At 40.3% G+C, this 26,578-nt stretch overlaps 1 protein-coding gene across 3 annotated transcripts in view; it reads right to left on the bottom strand.

The window, feature by feature from the left end:
• The window catches only part of AKT3 (AKT serine/threonine kinase 3), a 157,446-nt gene extending 141,686 nt beyond the window's left edge, over positions 1-15,760 (bottom strand). The window contains exons 1-2 of one of the 3 annotated variants that reach the window (XM_063328923.1): positions 15,624-15,760; positions 2,714-2,868 (exon numbers count right to left, since the gene is read on the bottom strand). In XM_063328923.1, the coding sequence (XP_063184993.1) occupies positions 2,714-2,759 (46 nt within the window). In that variant the 5' untranslated portion in view covers positions 2,760-2,868; positions 15,624-15,760. Of the gene's footprint in view, positions 1-2,713; positions 2,869-15,297 lie in introns of those variants that run through there. The other 2 variants (XM_063328922.1, XM_063328924.1) reach the window with 2 other exon arrangements.
• Positions 15,761-26,578: the final 10,818 nt, after the last annotated feature.

Raw genomic sequence — 26,578 nt, 5'->3', positions numbered from 1 at the left:
GCCCTAACAGACTCGGTCTTCCCCAGTCTCTCTCTATCAGAGCCTCAGCTCAGAAAGAGATCCCCAGCTCAACTTTCAGTCCTCCCCTCTCATTCCTACGTTCAGTTCACTTTAACCCACCTTTGTAATGATCTATCTCATCAGCCTGCTACTCAAAACCATTCTTCATCCCAGTACTTTCAGGTCATCTTCATACTCTTTTATTGGGCTGTGAATGCCAGAGAGAGATTGTTTTGTTCCTTTACACGTATCACAGACCTTGTTGACTGCTGAAGGGAACAATTTTAAAACCACATGACCAACTAATTGGGCGTAATAGAAGCAGATCAGTCAACTGAGGCAGCTAGTATCCAGGCCCCTATGTTTCAAGTTTGTAGGGTTTATGAGTTTTATTTCAAGTTAAATTCAGTCTGGAGCCTCAGATTGAACATTGCACCACACACGTGGTTCAGGGCTGTCCAAAGGACTGATCAGTGGGGCTGGAGTTCACTGGGTGTCCGCCTGGAGAAGAGACGCCGTGCTCAGCTTCCTCCAAGAGGAACCTGGTTTGTACCTGCCAAAACCACCCTGTGTACTGAGCCAATGGGCGTCAAGTGGGGATGATCAGAGAATTCACTTTAAAACTGTAATAGCGTGATAGCTTGCGGAAGTAGGGGGGCTTTACCCAATCCCACAATGCTTCTTGGTACAGAGAAAGAACATTTAGCTGCCAAAATAAGAGGTGTCTACTGAGCATATTCCAACTTTCAGAATTTAACTTAAGATTGGATACTTTTTCTTGGAAACAATAAAAAAAAAAGTGCTTAACAACTTCAATTCTTTTGCTCCAGAGCAAGGTCAGGGTAGAAATTGTAATTATGTGAAATGTATAACCATAGAATTAAATGCTTACAAATTCTTGGCATTGGAAAACACCACTGCACTTTTCCTTTTGTTTTCAGAAACAAACAAAATGAACGCTTTAATCCACCAACAACCAGACTTAGACACAGAAAATTAAGGACAATATTAGATCTAAGAAAAAAAAAAAAAAGAAATCCCACTTAAACCTACACAGTTACCTATAGCAAGAAGGGGAAAATACCATACAAACTTAATTAAAATAAGGAAAAATGTATGTCATGAAACATCTTTACTTAGAAATGAAAATAATTACTAACAAAACCGACATCAAAATGTCAACTCAGTAGGCTTTTCTTCAATTAATAGACAGTAAAACAGCATGAGGAGGAAAACCTCTATTTTACATTTCAGGATTTCAAATATTCAGTAAGACATTGAGTTTCACTGTACATTGTCCTTTTCTGGACTCCAGTGATTAATATATGCATATCTGATGCTCACAGAGTTGATAATAGGGTGTAACAAGAACGAGCAATATTACATGAAGGAACTGATGTAATTTAAAAGAAAATTATTTGGATCATCCTAACCATTTTCTAATACATTTGAAAGAAATTTGTATGAATTAATCAAAAAAGTAAATCAGATACCCAAGCTGAGTAAACGACAACAAGATGGGAAGGAAAAATAAGTTAAAATTTTAAATAGTTCCTGTCATGTAAAATTTGATGTTATAAGTATATATTCCAAAATAGGAAGCGGGCCTTACACTTCACATAGTTTAGCCTATTTTCATCTAAATTACCCATAATGCATCCTGAAATACAATTTATGCAGGAATAATAACAGAATAACAAATTTTTTCTCTCATTCTCTTGGCTTCTTTGACATTTAATGTCAATCTGCAATAACAAAGCTAATAATGATCTTTGTCTTTACACACTGCTGTTGAAACAATGCATTTCTTTGTAAATTAAAGGGTAATTTTGTTCCCACTATTCCAGCCTAAATCTTTCTAGGTTAGAATCACAGAAGCTCAGGGCATAAATCGCCCTATAATCCAGAACACCTTCTTTCTCCAGGAGAGATGATATTCTTTTGTAAATAATCATGTGCACAACCACAACCCAAAGCAGACCAGCATGAAGCACTGAAGATTTCATCTGAAGTTCATTACATGATACAAATGCCAGATATTTCTAGAGGTTTCCCATTCAAAGCTTAACATATAGCAGCCTTCCCAAATTTGTAAATCACATGGTGACACGTTATAAAGCGACATCTCAAGAATTTACAGGAATTCAAATGTAACAGAAAATCATACTTTAGACTGGCTTGTAATTGTGAATATATTCTTTAATCATACAGCTTCCAGCTCTGCAAAGTAATTAGGTGTATGCTGAGCTTTATGGAAGTATTATGTTGTTTTTATGGGGAGTACTTGCATTCGTAATACAAGCTGAGGCACAGTGAATGATTTTGGCATCTAGGAAGTTTCACACAAAGTATCACATTCACAACAGCTTCTAGGCAACCTTCTACTGTGCACCTCTATTACTACCTCTTCCAGCTGCCACAACAGCCTACTTAGTCTGATACATGGGTGACAGCAGCTGCAACAGCAAGGTTAAGTGGGAATTACTGAATCCAACTTCCTCTTCACTGTCAGCTACCCCTATAAACAGGGGCACTGCTGAGGGTTAAGTATTAACAAGACCAAGGCCTTAATGGCCATTAATTCCATATGGTCAGATTAGCTTGCTACAGACCAGAAGATAAATCAAGAATGCTCATATGCATAACCATGTAATACCACTACACACAGCATACAATACGCCAGAAGAACTTTCCATTAAAAGGTAGAACTTACCCCTCTTCTGAACCCAGCCTTCCTTCACAATGGTAACATCGCTCATGATGGCTCCACTCTGAACCCCCAACTCAAAAGAGTATTTCTTCGAGTTATCAGCTTGTCTGTTTGGCTTCTCTTCTGCAGCTCTTCCCAATTTCTACTGATGAGTCAGCCTGGAAGGAAATATTAGAGAAAGAATTTAAGTCTTTTCTGTTTTTCTCACTTGACAGCCAACAAAAAAAGTCTTTGTTGATGTCTTCCACTAACTGAGCTCACATTAAAAATCTGCTTTTTTTCTAATTAACCATGTAACAGAATCATGTTTTTAGTCTTACAGCACATTTTCCATGAACACTGTAATACTTAAAAGATGCAGAATGTGTTAAATTTTTAAGTTGTATGGCACTTTTATAAAATGCACACAATAGAATTCTCTCTTACTAATGCACAGGATGCTGTTAAATGAAAGGGTGCCCGTGCTGTTTCACAGGTCCAACTCTGAACCCACAGGAGCTTTAACCATTCCCACATTTGTCAGAATCCATGCAACTGACAAGTGGTTCCTCTGTTATGGCGACATTGATCATATCAAGAGTGCAAGAAAATGGAAGAAAAGGTTCTGTAAAGGAGCTTAGAACCAAAGCCTTAAGTATTATAGATACGGTTATCCTCATAACTCTTAAAATCTGTACTAACCAGTTTATCAGCCATGCAATCAGTTTTTTTTAATATTTGAATTAAAAAAAAAAAAAGATAGTAAAGGCTACCAAAATAAAACATTTTTCCTGCTTCCACTGTAACTTCATTATAGCCAATACAAAGCCTTAACTTCCAGAAGTTTTTAAAAAACAGCAAAACAGCATCATCTGCAAGTACACAAACAGAAAGACAACTTCTTAGCAGTACAAATTAACCAAAAAAAAAATGTTTAGTTTATGAAAAGAAGGAGCACACATTCTCTCAAGGCTTTAAGCCAGGCAGTGACAAGAGTGCTGTTTTCCCTACAAAACTCAGCTTGCAGGGGACAGAAGGGAAGTTAGCCCTGGAACAGGACACGCCACTCTCAGAAGCCACAACCTTCTCTTCTGACCACCTCACTCCCAGAGTACCTAACAGCTGTGAAGAATAGATAAATAGCACTACAATCAAGTAGGAAGAGAAGCCAGAGGGCAGGAGAGGTTTCCTTTTGCCAGCAGACTGCCTTTCCCCTCCATCCTTCAAAATAAAGAGAAGCACTCAAATAATGCTCATCTAGAAAACGGTGGAAAGCCAAGAAAAGGGATTTCTCTCATGGGGGAAGAACACTCTTCTATGGCTGTACACAGCGAAGCGCATGTGTACACAGCGCTAGCACGGAACAGGAACCCGCACACCAGTTCAGCACTATCAAATGCAGCACATACATATCGATTTAGTAGACTGACCAACTAATGTAAACATGTGATAGAAACAAATACAACTGTGATAGAAGCAATCTGTGCAACAAAATGAATGGAGAACGGAGTGGGAAATAAACTGGTTTAATCCAACCAAGTACAGGCTAAAAACTGAACGATTACACACATGCAGGTCATTTCTTACTTATAATTTGAAAAATGTGTATTTGCACCACACAGCAGCTAGATGGAAGGCTACTTCTGTATGGATGCTGCGCTGTGCAAAATAAAATTTGGTATAAGTATTTTTTTCAAGTGGTATGCAACAAAAAACGTAGCACAATCTGGTTTTACAGAAACACTGAAGTGTGTCCATTTTACAGTTTTGCTTTCACTGAACTATTTTTTCTGCAAAGTTTAAGTAATATTGAATACAGGGCCTCTGAGACATCTCCACGGCACTGGCAGGTATAACAGCAAGACCTATGCAGGTGATGCACAGCTTTCTGCATTGGCATCATTCCCTGTTGTGTCTAAAAGGACACAGGACACCTGTGTTTATACAACTGCACCCTGCCTTAAAACTTAAATATTGTTTTGAGTTTTCATAAGACTTAAAAGAAAATGTTATTTACAAGGTTCTGGAAGGACATGAAACTGATTCATTGCTGTTAATTGATCTCACTAGCTTTAGCTGTTCAGACTTTTATGTAAGTATGGCAGAAATAACCAGAACATGCATTTCCACATCCTCCGCCTTACTACAGTGAGAGTTATCTTCTGGGTTATACATTATCAGAACTTTTGTTTGCGCGCTTCATACTAGAGATAAGCAAGTCTATCAGCTGTGCGTGGAAAGAGATCCTGACAGATTAAGCCACGTGCCTGAAAGCAGCCTGCAGTTTTGCCATTCTGTATTACCACAGCACAGTATCAGCTCTTATTACAAACACACAAATCTTTACAAAGCCAGAGGTGAGTGTCAAACAACCATGACCTAAAAGCAGCTGTTCTGTGAAGGAAGTGTAAGCACTTTAGTATCCAAATATCTGACTTAAGTTCACTTTTCCTACAAGACTTTCCTTGCATTCTTTAGAGAAGTGATCACAGGTGACTTTTTTTTTTTCCAACTATAAAGACAAAATAAGCAATGTAACACAGACAGTACTTAGCTCAGGCTGGCATTTGCTGCAATATGTTTTACCCTTTTGGCAAATTTAATGTACTTTCCAATTTTGGTGCGTGCTTATGAAAAGTGCAATAATTTATTTTTATTGGTACAGACTAAGCTATAAGAAATGAACTTCTGTACTAAGTAGCAATAATCTTGTCTGCCCACAGACTGATCAAGTCCATGATTTCAGTAGACACCCAGTTTTAAGGAATGAATTTATGTTTAAAGCTCCCTATTCATCCTCTCATTATGATTAAGTTAGTATTACATAATCAAAATCTGATCTGTGACCAATTTTCATGTCAGTGTCCCAACAACCTCAAGTGTATGTCTGTAGGATTGCATCCCACCCATCGCATGTACCACTTTACTGAATTTTGAACGAAAGCCCCAAAATACAAATAAATATGCTGACAAAACTAAGTTATCTCCAGTTTAGCTTCACAATATTACCAGGAACAACTTAAGTAGAATTATCAACAGTTGTATGGTTATAGTGATCGCTCCCTTAATGGGTAATTAAAAGTCAAGCTGAATTACATAGGAAGCTGAAGGAGACAAATTGAAGCATTAAAAGACTAATGAAAATAAAGGTTATACGTTCACACTACACTTTCAATAAGCCATTTGTAAACATCTGTAGTATTATCCCTTAGAAAATTCCTTTGAGGCTTTCTAAAAGCTCTATTCCTTTACTCTTAAAGTCACTCAACAAAGCTCTAGAAGAGCAGACATTTGAGAATTACTCCTTACCATGACAAAAACTGACCTTAATGAAAAACAGTCATACAGAAACCTTCTTCCCTGAAGATGTAATAAAGGATTTCTATAGACATAAAGCAGTTGCCTGAAACATGAAAATAGCATTTCATCTACAGTTCAACTATTTCAAGAAAAGCTACATAAATGTTTATTCTACACAGCTGGCATAGAACTTAAAATACTTGTTAGCAACCAACTGTGCTCTCCCAATGCGCATTGAGTTTCAGCAGCTGGTATACAGTACTTTTTACAGTTTCCCTTATTGCTATAGGATGAACCTACAGGAATAGGAAAAAAATGTGTAAGAACTGAAGTTGAAGATAGTTTGCATTCCAGCTGCTTCCTACATGGAAAAACTTCACTTGTTTTCATGTATGCTCCAGCAACTGGAGAACAGGTTGGATGTCTTTTTTTCCCCCTCATGTTATCAAACAGAACTTGAAAGATACTTTGCCAACAGTATATTGTGTGTATTCTGCAGACAGTATCAGACAGTCACATATATGCATAATACATACAAGAACATATTGCTTGTATGCTTTATGGTGCAGGTGTAAAAATTTATTCCATCGGAGTGTCATGTGAAGAAAACACCTACTTTTTTTGGATCTGGTAAAAAATAGTAAAACTTTTCCTTTCTTCTTTAGAAAGCTATTAAGTCACTTTTATAGCGTTAGATGAAACAATCCAGCACACTTCTAAAAAGTTAGTATTACAATTCTAAGTTCCTAGCTGTAGGCGTTGCAAAGGCATCTTTCTGAACAAAGATTAAGCAGAAACTATTACACACAACAGAGTTCCAGATCTCTCTGCCGAGCCTCACAGTTTTCCCAAGCTGTGGTGAAAACTAGCCAACACCTTTTCAGTTTTCATCTTGAACTTTAAGAATAATAGCAATATAGAGAAGAATCAGCTCATTCCATGATGCTACCATATGGGAACTATAAGATCAACCATTAAAATGAGCAATGGACCATTCCGAAGGAAGACACCTTTTCCTCAACTTGTATTTTTAAATTAAAGGAGGCTCTCATGCCCATCACAGCAGTCAGGTACCTCCGCAGACCTGGTGGATGGGGTGAAGGAAAGAAATCCCTTCCAAGCAGAAGGACTAAAAACAGTGGTTCAGGTCTACACTTAACAACCACTATGTGTAAGTGAATAATCATCGAGATTCCTAAGAACAGACAACACTCCCTTGGAATCTGGGCATCCTCCCATTTCCCCCGTGACAAGAGACAGCTGAGTAAAGAAGACAGTGCCCGTAAATTCAGTGTAAATTGTATGATTCAGGTCTCTGTTGTAAGAACTTTCATAAACACAGGCTCCTACTTTCAACAATTTTGGAGCTGAGAAAAAACAGATACTCTCACATTTACCAACTCAAGTTACCAGAGAGAATACCAACAGGATCGGTTTCAGCATTTCCAGACATTATGCCTATAACTTCTTGTAGCATTATCAACTTAGTGATTCATCCAACCTTATTCTCTTAATATATAAGAGAACTACCATTTTTCCCTTTTACAAGTAATCATTTAATAAAATATTTGGGGAAAAAAAAACAGCAAGTGAATCTTTCTGATTCATTTTGCCTGACTCACTAAGATTCTTTGGTCCTCAACGTAAGCAGAGTCAAATCTCATCATCTCTACCACCTCATTTCTCAGAAAAGTAATTGAAAAATTTTGTGCAGGTACACACAAAACACACACTACCAAAAAAAGCAGCTCTCAGTCATCCTCTAGTGGCTTACATCACACACGTGTTTGTTTCCCTGCTTTGGGGGCTTTTTTTTTTGTAGCAGATCAAGCTCTTAAGAGGTTTTCTCCAATCTGAGTTTGAATCCTCCAAGAGACCAAACATGCTGTAACCGTCTCCGTTACAGTGCCGGCTGCAATCACAGAGCAGAAACTCAAAAGATAAGACTGTAAACTAAAAGCAGAATTGTCTTTAGGATTGGATGCTGAGATCCAAGTTTTATTTATATGAAAAACGCATGCATATCCTCTTCCCCTACCAAAGTTGTTATTTAAAAGCCTGGTCAAACAATTAGAGGATATATTGCACATCATCAAAAATTACACAAAAGACTATGTTGCAGAACAGAGATTGCTACAAAACCTACTAAATCAAATTAGCCTACATTGCTAATGGAAGAGCCACATTCAGTTGAGTGCTTTATCTAAAAAGCATAGGGTATTTGCACAGTCTTTTAAGAACTGCCTATTCTGGAATTTTGGTTATACTTCAAACACAGCAGAATGGATTATGTCCCTTTTTACGGTCTCAAGAGGACTGACTGATTTAAATATGATCACTGCTTTCATTCAGAAAAAGAAACCTGCAGGCAGATAGTATTTGTTCGACTTATTAAGAGACAACTTAAAAAAATAAAAAAACAAACAAAAAACACACCAAACCAACAGAAAACACAACATGAACGTTTTGACAAGAGAAAGAAATAAAAAAACCCCAGGATTATTAAAAACCAAGAGATCCTAAATTTATAAAATGGTAATCTCTATGTATGCACAATTAAGACACTTAAAGATACCCCTAAATACCTTGTAAGTAGAAACATTCATACTTTACAAATTTTAAAACAAATAAAAAAAAAAATTCAAGATATGTCCACAATAGGCATTGCAAATATTTTTAAACTATATGTCACACTAAAAGCCTCAATGTCTTTAAGAATATTGGTATCAAAAATTTACTCCTAACGACTTTATTTCATAACCGTTGACTTGGAATTGTGAGGGGGATAACAGGAAAATAACATTGCCTACACCTTGTGATAAGGAAAAACAACGGACTTTGGAAAAAATAAACAGCTCTTTTTAATGCACGCTTATGCGTATGCTTTGTGCCTTAATATTTTCAGTGTTCTATTTTCACTTTCAGTATGTCAAAAAGCTGCACATAACTAATATATGCTCAGATAAGCCTAGTTAGGAGACTACAGGTACAGTGAAATATTAATATACAAGTTAAATGTTTTCTTTAGAATCTGAAATGGAATAAGTTTATCAAAAAAGAAACCATCATTCTGTATTTCTTTTCCTATTATAATGACAAAGCAAGTTATTTTAAGGGACAAAGGTATAATTAAAGTAAGGTGAACAAAGCCACCCTTGCCTTTGTTTACCAAGGTATAAAGGAAGTTTCTAAAAGTAACTAAATTGTTTCTTTAGAATCCCACGTGAAACATTAACAACCCATTGTTTTGCACTGTGTTTATTGACAAAAATGTTTTAAATCCTTTTCGACACCCTCCCCCCCCCCATCACATAAAACAATAACTGAAAATCAGACAGAAGCAGAGTGATAAAACATATGAGTATAGGTCTGAAATTCAACCAAAGACTACATTTAAAGTAGAAAACGTGAAGGGAGGGCTAAAGTTATGCATCACAAAAAAGTTACTGAGACAACAAACTCGGGAGAGTTTTAAGACTTAAAGGAAGTCAAATCAAGGATTAGCTGAGCTGAGTATCACAACTATGATAATGCTATTCCACTCAATGCTTCAAAATACATGTAATAAATTTATCTTGCTGAGGATTAATGTACGAATACTAATTCTTTCTTGCCATTTTAAGACAAAGTTCCTTTGCTCTTTGAAAAAATAGTTTAGTAATGACTCAAACAACCAAGCAAAATTAAACCTAAGTTCCATATTTTGAAAACAAACCAAAATTGGCTTTCTATGCCTAGAATACTCTGAAAAAAGTAATCTAATTTTCAAAAGTTCTAAGAACCTAGAAATTTCTATTCATTCTGAGATATTTTTAAACTATCTTCAGGAGATAGAAAATAAAGTTTCGTTAAGCTTATATATTTAATTATTTGTATGATAGTAACTTTTCTGCAGCACAACATCATATTGTGTATAAAACACCAAGCACACTGTTGAAGATTATAAACCCCAGAAATACGTGAAGTGCCATGAGTAACAAGAAAAGCAAAGTACTGAGATAAAAATGTGTTCTGAAACTGGTAATATAAAAGATAGAAAAAGTTCAGTGACCTGTCTACCAAGTAGCTTTCTTTTAAACTCTTATAGTAGGATGTATTTATTATCTGGATATTGAACAAATTAAATTCTGAATTGCCTTGCAACAATAGGGATGAGTTTTGTGATTCCTTCCTACAAAGCAATCAAACAATGCTGAACCTCATAACGGTCAAATTCTGACACTGCAGTATGAGTAGAACATAATCAACTTCTAATCTAAAACCTTTGGGTCTTCCTGTTCACCTTCAAAAAGCATTATTCCCATCAACTTGAGACCCAAATTTCCTAAGGATGGAAGGAATTCTCTGCAGCCTTAAATGAAGATTGTGTACCTTTCAAAGGTATGCTATTGCTTACACACATTTAAGGCTAGATGCAGAGCTCACTAGATGAAGGTCTTTGGCAAATGATACATGAAAAGCCAGATTACATAGAACTCAAACATACAACCTTAACTCTCTGCCTCCAAGTGTATCAATATATTTAGAAAAAATATATAATTCTAAGAAAATCTTGCAAGGCAAGCTGCACCAATCACATATCTCAAGAAGCACACTAAATGCTTAGGGGGAAAAAATTATGTATGTTGGTAGAAATTATTTTGCAAGACTGCAGAGACTCAACTGAGGAATACTGCATTAATTCTGCGATGCTAAATCAGCTGTATAAGAAGTTTTTTACTATTGGGCACTGCCACTCCACACCTACAAAAAGGCAGTAGTAGGACCTTTACTGATCTCAGTGTAGCTGAAGCAGGCTTTTCATCTCTGCTCCTGCTATAGGAGGCACTCAAATAACTTTACCACATGGACAACACAAGAAAAACTGACAAACCATGCTGTCAGGTCACTCAGACATGCATACGAAATATTGAGGTCCCAGGTACATTCTTAAGGGAATTTAAAAATTACTACTGTCCTTTAGTCAGGATATTAGAGAAAAACAAAACAAAACAAAACACAGGCAACAGCTTGTTCTTAATGCTATATTTGATTAGTATGACTCACACATAGACATTCACGTAGAAATACGCGGAAAAAGAGGATCAGTCAAAATGGACTCAACATATATTATTTATTCTAAACATGTAAGTGTTGCCTAAATAGTATCAAAAATGAAAGAACTATTTTAAGTGACCAAAAGTAAGCATCTTCATACACAAAAGACAAAAATGCATTACTCTCCTTGACAGTAACATTTAATGATATTCAATCCCAGGGGAATTTTTTTGTAAGTATTAACTTTGCCACAAATTCCTACTACACCTGAACAATGCCTTTAAATAATAAAGACAAAAAGAATCTGTTTGAAATCCACAGCATGCATCAAAACTATCTGAATGCCCATACTTAACATTGATCTAGAGCTATGGAAGGAGGAAAAATGTCAAATAATTGACTACTACACCCTTGCATTTCCTGCAGTCTTTTCATTAGCATGTATTAGAGATTTGTTTAAATAAGCTTCATTTATAAATTCTTCTCTTCACATAGGTAGCCTAGAATGTCATTCATACAATTAGTCAAGACGAAAACATAAACCAAAACTTTAAAGATTACTTTTTACACAATGTAAAACACTAACAAGTTAACTTTCACATTCTATGTTTTACTGTTTGCCAGCAGTTTTTTATTTCCCTGGATTTAACAGATTTTTTTTTGTTAAACACTTTGAATCAGCTTTTCCATTTACTATGTAACTTCTCCTTAGAAAATAATCTTTTCTATACCACTTGTTGCAAAGAAGAGTAACTAGTGCAACACATTTACCAAGGAGACCCTGCCATAGTGGGAAAGTCTCTTCTGTACAACCAAGGGGAAACCCACTGGTTGACAGGAGAGATTCTCACTGAAAACACACCTCTCCTCACACGCAATGCAAAACTCCCTGAAGTACATGCTGTGCTAGAAAGCATCCCCCGCCCCCTCTACAGTATTCTTATTAGGCATATCCTAACAGAATGAGAATCCGAGATGACATAAATTAATCTAATATTCTAGAATAATTTTAAAGGGCACTTAATTTTCCAATCTTTTCTTATAGAAGACTGTACTTAAAACAGTAAGTGGGTTGTAAATTTCATACAAACACTGAAAATAAAAGCCACATTTTAATGGTAAACGAAACTCATGGATGCACACATTTAACTATTCCCCTCTTTTTGAACTGTTACTGTTGCTCACAAAGGGAGTACTGCACATTTTGAACAGAACGTTTATTTTATTAGTTGGGAAAAAGAGAACAGAGGGCTTTCGGTATATAGACAACTAACACAACTACAAAACACAGTTACAGTGTGGTGCATTACTTTTAAAGCAAATTAATTACTTTATGCATTACCCATATCGAAATGGAAGTATGGTACAACAAGTTTTCACTCAGTGTATTTCAATGTCCTTCCACTCTCCGGTGTCTATCAAAACCAGTGGTATGCCCAAGCCAGAAAAGATGTCAAAGAATATTGGGTCTCTGTTGCAACACTGAAGGAAAGCTAGACTGCCATGTCACCAAGCCCACCTCTCCTGTTGCATTAACAACAAAAAATGAAACTACAACCAAACACGGTTGTAAGAAACTGTATCTTCTTTATACTAAGAATAGCACAGAGATTTCAAATTTGTTTTAATACAAACTGCTGTAGTAACAGTGTCATACCTTCCCAAAACAATTGAGTATTTCAAAGTTATTTAGCAAATAATGCCTCTTGGGTACAGAAGTGATTACTTGATAGGTCTCTTCAAATTGGGAAAACGTGTACCCAGAAAGTGAAAGAACACTCAATCAGTGCTAGACAAATTCCAAGTAGTCTGAAGGATCTCTTAGTTATTATACAAACTTCAGACACATGCTGTTTCAAACTGTAGTCAGAAGTCAAGATATGGTTTCTGGTAACATCTTGCAAACAGAAGCTTGGGTTACAAACAATAGCAGAGCTGCATTAAGTGTTTTGGGGTTAAGCTCAAAAAACCTCACCAAACTATTTTCCCTTTCACAAAGCACTTGTTAGGGTGTCAAAAAGTCAACACTTTCTAGCGCAAACTATTGACATCCAGTCCTTAAAACTGCATCTACTTCAACTGGCGCAAAATAAGAACTAGTACCTGTCTGAATTATCATTGACTTCCCATAGAAAGGCAGCATTTTGCTTAATGACACATCATCTTCCCACAAAACACAGAACAAACGAGGGAGTAAGATGCTGAAATACTGCTTTCTATGAACCTATTTATGAAACTAAGTAAACTACTGAATTTGTTCCAACCTAGTTAAAGTAGGAATAACACCATAGAATAAACTGTCTAAAACAAGACAGTCTTGTTAATATTACCTCTGTATATGCACACACACACCATGCACTTACATCAGAGAAAAAATGAGTTATCCAAATATTATGTGTAGCCTTCTAGGAAGCTGAGACATTTTCTTATCTCTGCAATTTTTCTTTGGCCCTTGTCTGAACTTGACTTACTGGTTGCATCCAACCAAAATATATCCACATGGACTATAATTAGCAGCCCAATCCAATTAAAGATATTGGGGTCAACTTAAAGGCTCCCATCAAAGAAACAAACAGTCCTACAAACAGAATCTTCTTAAGTAGTACACTTACTTTAAAAGTCAAAATAAGCTTCCTTCCCTATCTCCCCCTCCTCCCTATCTCCTGTAGACTCTTTCCATATTCCAGCGCAGAACAGCCACAACTGGCCTATTCAGAAGCCGGCAGAAACAAGGGACCATGCTTAAGATGCTACTTCTCAGAAGTTTAGATGTACTTATTTGCATGCTTCTTGCCTTGAGAAATAAAGACCTCTATATGCAAAATGTGGGGCACCATGTTTGCCTGTCAGCAAAGCTTTAGCAAAATCTAAACAAACATCAGCAGAAGAGACTGCTTAAGTTTCTTCGGTCCTGAAAAAAGCTGGCGATGCAGAGATCAGGTATATCGTAATTTTTGTAATAAAACTCTTAAACAGAGGCTAAGTGAATCAAGTCTGAGACATGACACGTTTTCACAAAAACTATGAGATGATGTAGATATATACAAGTAGACAGTCAACTAATAATTACATTAAAGGAAAAAATTTTGAATACAGGTCAAGAGAGATGAAATTGTTTATTCCTTTTCAGCTGTAGAAGATTTTTTTTTTTTCACAGGCACCCTTCAAATAACGTATGACGGGAGGACATGAAAGAAATAGCAACGGCTATTTCACGCCTCCCTCCATCCAAAAGTAAACCAAGCAGCGCAGCTCCTGCAAAGCCACCCAGCAGCCTATGAGCCTGTCAACTGCTCGTTACATCACGACCATTCGCATTCAAACCACAACACATAACGGTGCGACCCAGCGCCCGTTTGCTCGGAGGCGCCGTCCCGACCTGTCACGACAGATCCGCATGGCGCCTTGGCGCTGTTAATGGACGCGCACCTACCCGGGCACCCCGCCACGCAGACAGGCGTGCTGCCCACGGCTCACCCCGCCGGAGCGCCGGGTGTCCCCCGCCCCGCAGCAACACCTGCCGGGACACCCACCCCATCCCCGTCACGGCCCGGGCTGGGCCTCCGGGCAGACCCCGGCCGAGCGGGCGGCCCTTCGCCCGCCTGCGCCTCAACTTTGCCATGCGGGCCGCGGCCTCCATGATGGCCGGGGCGGGGAGAGGAGGGGCGGGGGAGGGGGCCGGTTTGTTTACTTGCAGCCGGCAGCGGCATCACTTGCGCGAGGCACCGCCACCCGCGCGGCTATTCTTAGCGCGGGGGCACCGGCACGCACAGAAGTTCGCGGCGGTTAACGGCCGCGCTGCCCTCAGCGCCGACATCCCGTATCCCCCCCGCCTCAACACACATACACACCCCCACCGCGCGCGCGCGCCCGCCCGCCCGGCGGGGAGGGGCCGCCGCGTGGGAACGGCCGGGCCCCGCGCGGGCAGCGCCCCCGGGGGCGCGCGCCCTGCCTTGCCCCTGCCTCCCCCCCCCCCCCCCCCGCCCCCGCCGCCATCCCCGCCGCCCCGTTACATAACCCCGCCCCGCCCGCCCGCCCGCCTTCCCCTACCCCAGCCCCGGCGCCACCGGGAGGGCGACCACCCCCCCCACCCCACCCCCCCCCGCATCCCCCCTCCCGCCCCGCCGCCGCCGGCAGCGCTAGGCCACGGGCGCCCCCGCCCCGCGCTCCCCGCCGCCCCCGGCCGCGCAGCACCGCCGCCGCCCCGCATCCCCTCCCGCGCCGCCGCCTCAGCGCCCCGCCGCCGCCGCCCGGCCCCTCCCGCCCCGTACCTGCAGAGGAGGAGGAGGAGGCGGCGGCGGCGCCGCGGGCGCTGGCTGCGGAGCCGGAGGGCGGCGGCGGCTCCGGGGGGAGAAGGGGAGGGAGGGCGCCGCTGCCTCCTCCCCTGTCCCCCCGCCGGGCTCGGCGGTCCCTGGCGGCCGGTGTCTCCGCGGGGGCGGGAGGAGGCGGCTCCGGCCCCAGGGCGCTGGCGGCGGCGGCGGCTACATGGAGCTGCGCGCCCCGCTACGCAGGGAGGCGCCCGGGCGGGCAGCGCGGCCGCAGCATCGATGCGCGGGGTCAGGAGGGCGGCGGCGGCGGCTCCCCCCGGCGCACTCACTCCGGAGCCGCCCGGGCCCCGCTCTCGGCTCCTCCCGCCGCCTCCGCCGGGCTCGTTATTGACTTTCAGGAAAACTCCCGACGTCACTGGCTCCCCCCGAGTGTCTCCCCCTCCGCGGCGGCGGCGGCAGCGGCGGCGGCATCCCCAGCTCTCGCGAGAAGCGCGGCGGGGACGGGGGGGGCCGCCAGACAGAGCGCGGGGAGCCAGACAGAGGGGGGCGGCTGAGGTGAGGGTGGGGGGGCCGGCGGCGGGAGGGAGGGGGAGCGGGGGAGGCGAAGCGAGGCAGGCGGGGGCGGGAGCCGGAGCCGGAGCCGAGCCGGGCGGCGTGTCCCATCCCGGCCCTTCCCGCCGCCGGGCCGCGGGTGGGAGCGAGAGGAGGGATGGAGGATGGAGGGATGGAGGCAGCGGCGTCCGCCGGCACCGGGCGCTGCGCCGCGCCGGGCTCTTTCCACTTTAGGCTGAGGGCCGGTGCCCGCCGGGCCGGGAGACCGGGGAGCGGCCGCCGGGGAGCCTGCCCCTGGCTGGGCTGGGCTGGGGGCCGCCGGGACGGAGCTGCCGGCGCCCCTCTCGGGAGCAGAAATCCCACCGCCCCCGCGCTGCCGCCGCCCCGCTCCCCGCCGCGGCCGGCGTTGGCAGCAGCACCTCTCCTTGCCGGAGCCGGCATCCCCCAGTTTTATTTCCTTTGTTCTCGCACTGGTGCGTTTCCGTACTCCCTCATCCCGCCTTGGTACCCAGAGCGGTCCCCTTGGCTCTGCAAACTCTCTCAAGAATAAAACTACCAGCCACGCAGCAGGAAGCTGTAATTCATCCCTTCGCTGAAGCCTTTAGTGGGTGCGCCAGCCCCAAACAGCGCTAAATTATCTGCAGGCGTCGAGTTATCCCAATAGGTAAATAAATACCTAGAGGAACCTCATGCCGCCGTTCATCGGCTCGTGACTCTCGTGACATTGCCTGCTGCCACACGCGACGTAGACATGTCACTGGTGCCAACTGGGCAGCCGTGTCGCAGGGGGCCGAGCACGGCGTTCGGCTCGCTTAGCAGCCGTGTCTCGGGCCGCGCAGGCTGGGAAGCATCGGCCTGCAGCCTGCTGCGGCCACCATCCTGCAAACGCTAACGGGAGTGCGAGGTTCCTAGGTATAGCGGCCGTAACACGCTTTATTTCATGGCTAAGTGGCTGCGTGTACCTACACGGGTTTAGTGCACCTAAGTGTGCTTTCTGTCATTCATGGTTTAAATAATAAGAACAGATTAATTTTCTGCATCTATTATACGCGCGGTTGACACTGACTTCTGTCAGAACCTGTTACCGCAAAGGGGAAGCGGATATTTCTGATTGCCTGAAGTACAACTATTTGCACTGTTTCATCAGTGCAGAATTTATTCTAGAAATGGACTTGAAGACGTTCATCAAAATTACATTTAAAAAAAAAAAAAACGAAAAAAAGTTTCTTTAGGATGTACCCCATATTTGCTTTTTAAGTTTTCCTTCCTTTCATGTTCCCACCTTCTGCTATAAGTATTTGAAACTTGAGTCCTCCCGTTCCCTGTGCCACTACAGGGCTTCAGAGAGTCTTTTTCGAGGATCTAAATAATCAGATGAGTTGGCACAGGACTGGAGAGTTGCCTCTGGGGGCAGAGAATCCTTTCCCTGCTGCGGCAGGCAACCACACCAATAATCCCATTCATAAATCTGCTGAGTTTCCTCTCAGGACTATGAAGTTTGCTTGCTGCACTGTTCTTACGCGCAGGCTGCAGCCTAAGCTCTCCGTCCCCCAAATTCTGAAGAAAAGCAAAATTAATTACGTATTTGATCAATGCATCTTCTTGAAAAAGAAGTTAAAAAGTACCTTGCCGAGCATTACTTCCTTTCCCATAATTTACCCCTCGGTCTTCCTCTTTCTCAGAAACACTTTACTAAAGGGAGTATCTTATCAACTATCAATATTTACACAGAGCCATAGTATCAATTATTAAAATACGTTTATTCACTAACGTCTCCTTTGATTGCTGTTGCTATGCTGCTCCTGAAAACCTAAAGGTAGTAGTTCTTGGAACGTGCCTTCTGTTTGCAGCAGTTCCTCCGGAGGACGCAGGACCTGAGGCAGGGTGAAATGTGCCCGGGCGGTAGCTGACAGCCTGGCCATCAGCTGGGCAAGTGCCAAACGCTGCCTGGCAAATCTGGACCCACAGAAAGTCGTGGTATTTGATAGCAGTTGGATCGGGAATTTCTGTTGCCCTCCTGCTGTATGGTAATCCCTGCCACTAACAGTCACAAGTTTCTTCTTAGTGTATTTGTGTAGTTGACCATCTTAGTTTATTCCTCCTAATTTTCAAAAAGCCACCTGTGAGAAACTTCTTCTATCATGACAGTAAGTTTGCTTCAATTTATAAATAGATACTTGGTGTAAATCACCCTGGAAAATCTGACATAAAAGCACATTTGTTTACAGCTAAAAAGAAAAAAAAACACGCACTGAGGTGAAAATATTTTTATTAGAGACGATAACATTTATCTACAAAGAAAGATAGTTTTCTACATTTTTATTTTGTTGCAAATTGCTGAAAAAGAAACAGTGGGCTGAAATCTGTCATACTGATCGGGAGACTAAATGTATTTTTTAGCAATACTCGATTAGGATAATTTTATCCACACAATATGGACAACTATTCATGGACAAATCATTTTTTTGCTCAATATGACTTTAAAAGCAGATTCACCGTCTTCTTACTCCTTGGAAATCAAATGTCATTGCTCTGTTTGGAAATTCATAGTTACTAGCTTCTCCTAAGGTTTTGATGCTGCTTAGCCTTATGTACTGACCTTGATGTGCTGAATCTAACCTGTCATTTTTTGTATGGACTATTAATTGCGTGATATAAATAAATGCTACTGTGCAACACTTCTGTTTTGTTTTTTGTTTTTTTTTTCTTAAAGCATATAATCATTTTACTGCTTGTCTTAGTATCTTACTCCAAGGCTTCAGAATGGTTTCTTGTAAAGAGTTAACCACTGTAAATTGGGCAGAAATGACCTCTTGATTGATAACTAAATAGAGGCATACCTCTTTCAGAAATAACGTGGCTGTGATGTACATACTGTGAACATAATGAGGTTGTAGGTTCTGCAGAAATTGCATCATTTTCAGATTAATTACAATGTGACATGAATTTAATGAACATATTAACAACATATGCTAATGAAGAAAATCTTGAAATTCACGTGAGAAGAACAATAGGGCTGCGTGTTAATTCAGGAGAAAATGGGAACTTCTGACGTTACGTGTTCCAAATACAGAATCATGAAACAAACTGAATAAAACTCATTCATTGTCATCTATACTGGCACTGCCAAGAAGGTTGATAAACTTTTATGCGATCACTCGTGGTCATGATTTCAACAGAAACCAAAGGGAAAACCTACAGATAACCTCTATAAATTCTGTCAATTCTTAGTCAAAAAAAGGATGTCCCCCTTGTTTCACTTAACATGTTTGTGTTAGTTGTTATAACTACCAGAATGATAGGGTCTAAAACTACAGAGATCTACGTCCTGAAAATAAATAGTTAAACAGGAGAGGAAAAGATTCTGCCTGCAGAACACCCGTTCTCTCTGCCTCTGTGGATTACGTCGCCTTCGCTTCAATTTCACTCCTTGTTCCTCATGTCAGCTAATAAGCTTGTTTCCATGTAAGAAAGCATTTAAAAAAAAATAAATTACCTTGAAGTGGAGCAATTAAAAAAAAAAAAGAAAGAAAAAAGGACAGTAGGTCAGATGACAATCTCTGGTTTTAAACTCCCTATTACCGCTTGCCTTGTTATTCTTTGGAAAGTACACACAAATATCAATAGAAGCTGACTGACAGGAGAGCAAGAAAATTTGCCCTACATAAAGTGATGCTTAAGATATAAATTATACATTTTGTTATAGTGAAGTTAAGGTGTTGCCTGCAAAAGTTGTGGCTTAAGTGTATATATGTATAGTTCTTAAAAAGCTGAAATGTCTGCTAAGGAGCTTAAGTTCAGCTAATAAGAGGGGTGAACATATTCAGCTTATGTTGAGCCGTGACTCTGGATTCTCTGTATTGTTGTAGGCACACAGACACCTCAGGACTTTAACCACTGCCATCCAAATTGTAGTTGTCTCTCCTGACAATTGAATTCTCCAGAACAAGAAAGAGCTCATTGTAAAGCCGCACAATTCAGATAAGCCATGTAGGAAAAATGTGGGCAGGGGATGTTGCAACCCACTGGACACTGGGAGGAAACAGAACTTACTCGTGGTTGGTCAGATTTTACAGTGCATTTTTTTTCCTCTCTCTCACATCCACTTCTAAATAACTTCATTGTTTTTATCCCTTTCTCCTTTGTCTTTACTCTCTTTGAGTCTCAGTTAATTTCTTTTTGGCATTTCTGCCTCTGAGGCTGTCCCAGAGGGCAATATCCCACTCTGTGTCCCTGGCTATTTGCGATGTGTTTGGGTAAAACACATTAGAGGGTCACTCATTTATTTCTAACTTATAAAGAGTTGAGAAAAAAAACAAGTTGGACTCTAGATTTTACCTCCGCAGGCTGGCTGTGTTTTGCTGAACATTCCACCAGTTCCATGGAACTGCTTCAACATCAGCTGTGAGTGGCCGGCTGAGCTGCCCCAGGTTGCTGGGTGGCTCCTGCATGGATTGTAAAAATCGTCTGGACACAGAAAGTTCTCCTGTCTGCAGATGGTCACAGTTCATCAGTGCTTACACAAGGCACTAATATATAGGCTCGAATTTTTTATTATTATTATTATTATTATTATTATTATTATTATTATTATTATTATTATTATTATTATTATTATTATTATTTTAGACCTGCAGGGTGTAGGCTATCTGAACAGGCAATAAAGCAAGGTAGCAATAAAGGAATTATTATTCTGTCCACCTATATTTTGCTGAGCAGCACTATAATTATGCTGAACACAGTAGAGACTTTAGATAAAAGACTGTGTAAATATCAGTTGATAGCATTTATTTTACAGCATGTTATTATTGCTTTATTATTTGTCCTCTGAAGATCTAAAAAAGTGTTTTCCTTCCCCTTCTTTCCTGTACTCCCATGCGCTGGAGCTCCACAAACACAGAGGAAGGCACATGCCCTACCCCAACGACCTTACCCTGCTTTGAAACCAGATATGACAGTAAGGATGACAAACAACGGGAGGGAAGGATGGGAAGAGGGCAGTAAGATTACACAGTTGCACAGTTTAGCTATATGCTTAACTTGATGTATAGGCCTTCAGCTGAACTTGGAAATTTTTCCTCGGTGAGAAAATAGTTTCCATGGTGCACAGATTTATCTGAGGGAGGTCAATCTACTACAGAAGCAACCCGCAAAAAAAGAAAATGCCAGCCTTTCTGCCTGAGCTTTTTTCTCCCTCTCTTTCCTATCCTATTTTAATTTCATCAACACAGATAAAATATGTCTTTGAATAAAATTCTGCAATTACCAGCACACAGTGATTTCTCACACAGAACCTTATCTGTGTCCCGGTCTCACTTAATTGAAGTCAATGAGAAAAAGCCAGTTGAGGCTAGTTAGGAGGATCAGGTCTGTAATGCATGAGCAAAATCAAGGAGTATAAAGCTTAATGGAGAGAGGGACAGAATTTTAAACAAATGTCTCCTCTTGGGAGGTTTTGTGACTAGGGAAGTTTTCCTCACGTGGTCCCAAGAGGGTCACAGCTGCCTGAAGAGTTAGAAAGAAACAGCTGAGGAGAAAGCTGGCTGCTGATGGAGGGAGGGGAAAGCCAGATTTGGTCCAGATCTTTGCCTTTATTTAGAATGTTCTTCTGTCTTAGGCAAATAATTGGGTTCTCAGTGGCTGAGTGCACCTTACCCTCTGAGAGTGTTAGTTGGAGCACCCTCCTGTGCCCTCGCTACCACACGGACTTCACAGGGTGGTTTGCTGGATGGCTTCCCTACTGTGTCAATCACCTGACTTGTAGCTGAGATAGCCCTCCGTCTTTTCAATCTGTAAGAGAGTGGCTGAAGCACCAGGACATTGTTTTAGTGTCAACCACAAAAGTATTCCACTTGACTTGGCTGCTGGCTACCCTCATTGCCAAATGCTACTCTTGATCCATTACACGTCAGAAAGTACCCGTGTTTTCTGGAAACTAAGCTGTGACATGAAATCAACGAATTAGCATGAAAGTTTAGAAAAAGAAGACAGATTGGGGTTGCGATAACAAGGACCTCCTCAGATCTGATAAGTATGTTCTTGTTAATAATGAAATATAACGAGGTACTAAAATATTAATGGAGCATTCATTAATAGTCTTCAGAACTGACGGACAGATTGCCTTGAAGACTTCAGTTACCTTACACTAGTTTGGCTGGTTTAACTGGAAATAGATCTGCCTTTGTACAAGGCAAAGCTATCAAAAGATAATGCTGAATCTGTCCCTCCATGCATACCTATCGTATACAGGTATCTGCTATGAAATAAGATGAATGGCTACAAGAAGATTTTTCTGCCAAATTGGTTAGCAATCTGTTTAGTAAAACTTCACGATAACAGAAATCTGATCAATTATCACCCTCTTTATAACTTTATTTACCATGAGCTGAAGGGGAAAAAAAAAAGTGCATTAGCAAAGAATGGCAAGCTGTAACTAAGTGCAAGAGACGGAAGTATTCACCCATCCTCTCCTAATGCCAAGATTTGAAGAGGGTGCTCCTGAGCAGATGGTTTAACAGACTAAAGCATTAGTTTGCTGATCCTCCATGCTTGCTAATTAATTCTTCAGTTTACTAGGATTTAAGATGATTGTTAAAAACAAGGCTTCTCTTAAAATAAACTTTAGGTAGATGTTATAAAATGGTGGTTAAGATTATAATGGCTGTAACAAGGATGTTCTGTATTTTCTAGAAAAGACTTCTGTTATCTTGATGTTGTAAGAATTATCCTTAACGATTCGGTCTCTGAAATTTTCTTCTTATAAGAATTTGCTTTTGTCTTCCCACCTAATTAATCCTCTGACTTCCTGTTGATGCTCTCGGGTCAAGATTATGTCCTTGACTTCTGTGACAATGGTGTGTACATAACCATGGGAAGGATTTAATCTTTTGTAACAAAATTGTCACCTCCCCCTGAATTGTTGTAAGCCCATTATCATGCAAAATGTAAAAATTGAAATATCTCCTGCATTGTTTTTAAAGTCATTCTCATTTTAAACAGTTAGGATTTCATGCAGTAATTTACTTCAGGTTAACATTAAAGCGATGAATGCTCATTAAATATATTAAAATGCAGTATTGTAGAGCAGCTTGCTGCCTATCAGATTTAGACAGTGGGCAAATAATTAATTTATTTCAGATTTCATTTTTATAGCAGTTTTATAAACTGCATGCCAATTTGAAGACAGCAGAACTCCACCCAACAGAAACCACAGCATTTATTTCACAGAAATGGAAAAAAAAATCAAGTAAAAATATTATGATAAAATAACATTTTACAAACAAAAGTAGGAAGTAGAAAGAAAACAAAATAGCACTAGGAAAACAAGTTTTTCACTTGCTAAAGCTAAGGCATAGATTTTGAAGACCCATCCATTGTTGCTTGCAAAGGGGTGATCCACGCTGATATTAGTGAACTCTGAAAATTGTGAGTGAACTTTGAGAATGTCTCTCCAGTAGGCTCATGGTGGCCTAAAAGAAGTTCCTCTTCCACGGTCTGGCTTTGCCACAGGAGGCACTGTGAAATTCTGCATTTCATTTTTGTGTCCTGTTTTGTTACACGTGTATTTGGAAGGGTTTTGTGATATCTTCCTTCATGTAGAGGTTTGGATTTACTGGTTAGAATTCAGAGTTTTATGTTATCTCTGTAACTGTACCTTCTGTCAAAACCAGTATTCGTTGTTTGTTATGTTAAAAACTCTTGGCAATTCCCCTTTCAGAACAACAGATAAGAATTCTTATTACTATTGTAAGGAATTCATAACTTGCCTCATTCTATAATCTATCCATCTTGTAAACCAAGAAAAAGCTATTATTATAGATGATTCAAGGGTGAACTTTTTAGTAAGCTGTCAGTATGTTGTCTTCATAGAACCAGTCTTCATCTCCTTTCAAAAAGTTATTTTCTTATCCAAAATAACTGCAAGGAATTTTGAAATAGTTTTAATATATCCTTAACAAGGAATCTGCACTGAGGCCACTGAGAATACAACATATTAATTTACATGACATCTGGATTGAAATGAAAGTAACACAATAACCTGCTCAGGGTAAACTAATGCTAGTAAACTCAAAGTATTAATTTTAATAATTTTAGATAGGTGGGTTATTACCATCTTAATTAAAGCAATACTAGAATACTATGTCCAGCCAGTGCTCACATTTTAAAAGCTGCTGAGAGAATTAAAAAGAATTTTAAAATTGATGATCTTATGTTGAAATCTTACTTTATAGTGAAAGATCTTAGTCTGATCTCTTTAAGAAAGGAAGAATTAAGATTTCGTACCATGTAACATGTTTTTTTCTGTGTAATAAATTATAGTAGAGTAATTAGAGTACTCTATGGAGTACTCTACAGTTCAACACATCAAGGCAAAGGTCTTTCTTATGGATCTTTGGGAAGATCTGAGGAATGAAAACTGAGAGCAGGCAAACTCAAAACGGAAGTATAGCATTAGCAGTGAGGAGTGTTAAATCTTGGAAAAATATTAAATTGGAACAATTTAAGCAATGTGTGCTAGATTCTCTGTTACTTTAGATCACATTTAAATACCCTTGTTCAGCTCACCTGAAATTATAGTCTTGACCATGAAATTAGGAAAATGCTGAAGTTTGCATTAACTTGGCAGTCCAGATTGATGATCACAGTAATCTTTTCTGGTCCTGAAACCCGAGCTTTCAACAGTTTGGTTTTTTTTCCTGTGAACACCAGTAGAATGATCTGGAGACAAATATTGGCTGTTAGACACAGGCAAATAATTTAAAAAATAAGATGTTCCATGGGTAGTGGAACTGAAGAAGCTGGGTTTCTTTATAGATTAATTCTGTCCTATTTCCCACATCATTACGCTTCTTGACTCCAGCTGCCTTGCAGATCCCTAAAATCTCATCTCTTCAAAAATACGCTAAGTTGTCCCTTTGTACCTGAGACCACTGTGATTCCTCCAGTTAATACTTCAGACTTTGCCATGTAGAAAACACTAACAGGCCAGGGCTCTTCCACTCAGTGGCCAGCTTTCATGAGAATTTTAGGAATTTACTCTCTCCGAGACTTTCACCTCTCTTTGAAAGTTGTTTGGAAGTAGGAAAATAGATAAAAAGAAGTTATTGGAAGAGAAAGGACAGACAGGGAGGCAGATGGGCATAAAGATAGACAGTGCAAGAATTTCCTTAGTTACCAGGCTGAAAATGATCAGAAAAAATGTCCTTATATATCTACTTGACTTACCATAAATTTTAATGACAACTTCAAGAGGCTGAGACTGCTTAGATAAATATCGATTCTAGGAAAGGTCCTATGCTTCTACCCGATGCTTTACGCTAGTACATGACAGTACCAGACTATTAAATGTCATTTTATTCACAAACCAAATCCCGTCTTTTCCAAGTTGAACAGGACAGCTCTCTATATTGCACATAGCAATGGTACACAACAGTTTCAGGGGATGGGCGGGGGGGAAGAATAGAAGAAGGTTATATTTAGAACTCTGAGAATATTAGGGAGTCAAAATCTGATTGCCAACCTTGTAACTTGATCTACAAATCTGAAATGCACATATGGTTGATATTTTTCAATTACATAGCATTTATTTCTGGAAGTCTTTTCACTTTTGTCCCTTTTTAATCTGAAAAACATTTTTGGTACCGCCTTAAGCTGAAATTTCAAATGAACATGAAACATTTAACTCCTTTCACTAGCCAACAGGGCTGGCTATCGGTAGGCACTTCAGCTACAATGTCTCCTTATGAATCATTAGTATGGGATTGTAATTACAGTAATATCTTTTTACTTTTCAATACACAAAAAAAGAAAGATATTGTGAGTTGAGAAAGTGCTTTGTACCATATTTTTCTTTGGGGTTATCTATTTGACAGTGACTTTTTAATCATAGCTAATTACAAATGATTCATCAGAATGTTTAAAACCCTACAGAAATGTTTAAATAACTCATGGCTTTTACTGCATAGTAGTACTTTAAAATATTACACTCAAAGAGTAAATGCACTTAACACTTGTTGTTCTTATCTTCTTGAAGCAAGTTATAATCTGATTCCTTTTAATCATCTATGAAACATAGCACTACTAATAGACCTCACCTGGGCTGTATTTTCATAGAATTTTTATCATTTGTCTTGTTCCCAGTTATTTATTCCTCACTATCCTTCGTTTGTGCAAACCAATTCTATGCAAATGAGCCTGCCATTCCCCCAGCTTTTTATTTCCTCCAGCTTTTTATTTCCCACTTTCCAATTGCGAGCGAAGCTAGAAAAACTTTCCAAATCATACTAAAGGCCTGGGCTTAGTTCTGCATAGGCTGTACGTGAAAATTCAAATAGTTTTTTCCATTGTCCCAGTCCTTGCAACCATTGGCAGGTTTATTTGTTTCAAAAGGGCTGTAATTAAGAATTACTATAATAACTCTTGAGCCTGGCTATAGGGTTACAGGTAATCATGGGAATAAGAAGAAAATGGATTTCAGATCTCCAATCTTGATTAAACTTCCCAACTGCACATTTAAAAGTCTAAGTTATGATACTAGTTAGAAGGTGAATTCCCTGAGGGTTTCTCTGTTGTTAATGGAGTCCTGCCCTGAATCACCTTCTCAAAGAACCTGCCTGTCTCCTTTTGCTTTGTGGGTGGTCTCAGCAGATTTGCTTTTTAATTCAGAAATGTAATTTGGGTGTCTAAAGTTACACAAGGTGAATACTGCCTTGCTTCTACTTCTCAATTCCAC

The sequence above is a fragment of the Chroicocephalus ridibundus genome, chromosome 3 (assembly GCF_963924245.1).
Source record: "Chroicocephalus ridibundus chromosome 3, bChrRid1.1, whole genome shotgun sequence".
NCBI lineage: Eukaryota > Metazoa > Chordata > Aves > Charadriiformes > Laridae > Chroicocephalus > Chroicocephalus ridibundus.
Note: the sequence above shows the minus strand (reverse complement) of the source record. Positions and strands in the feature narration are given on the sequence as shown.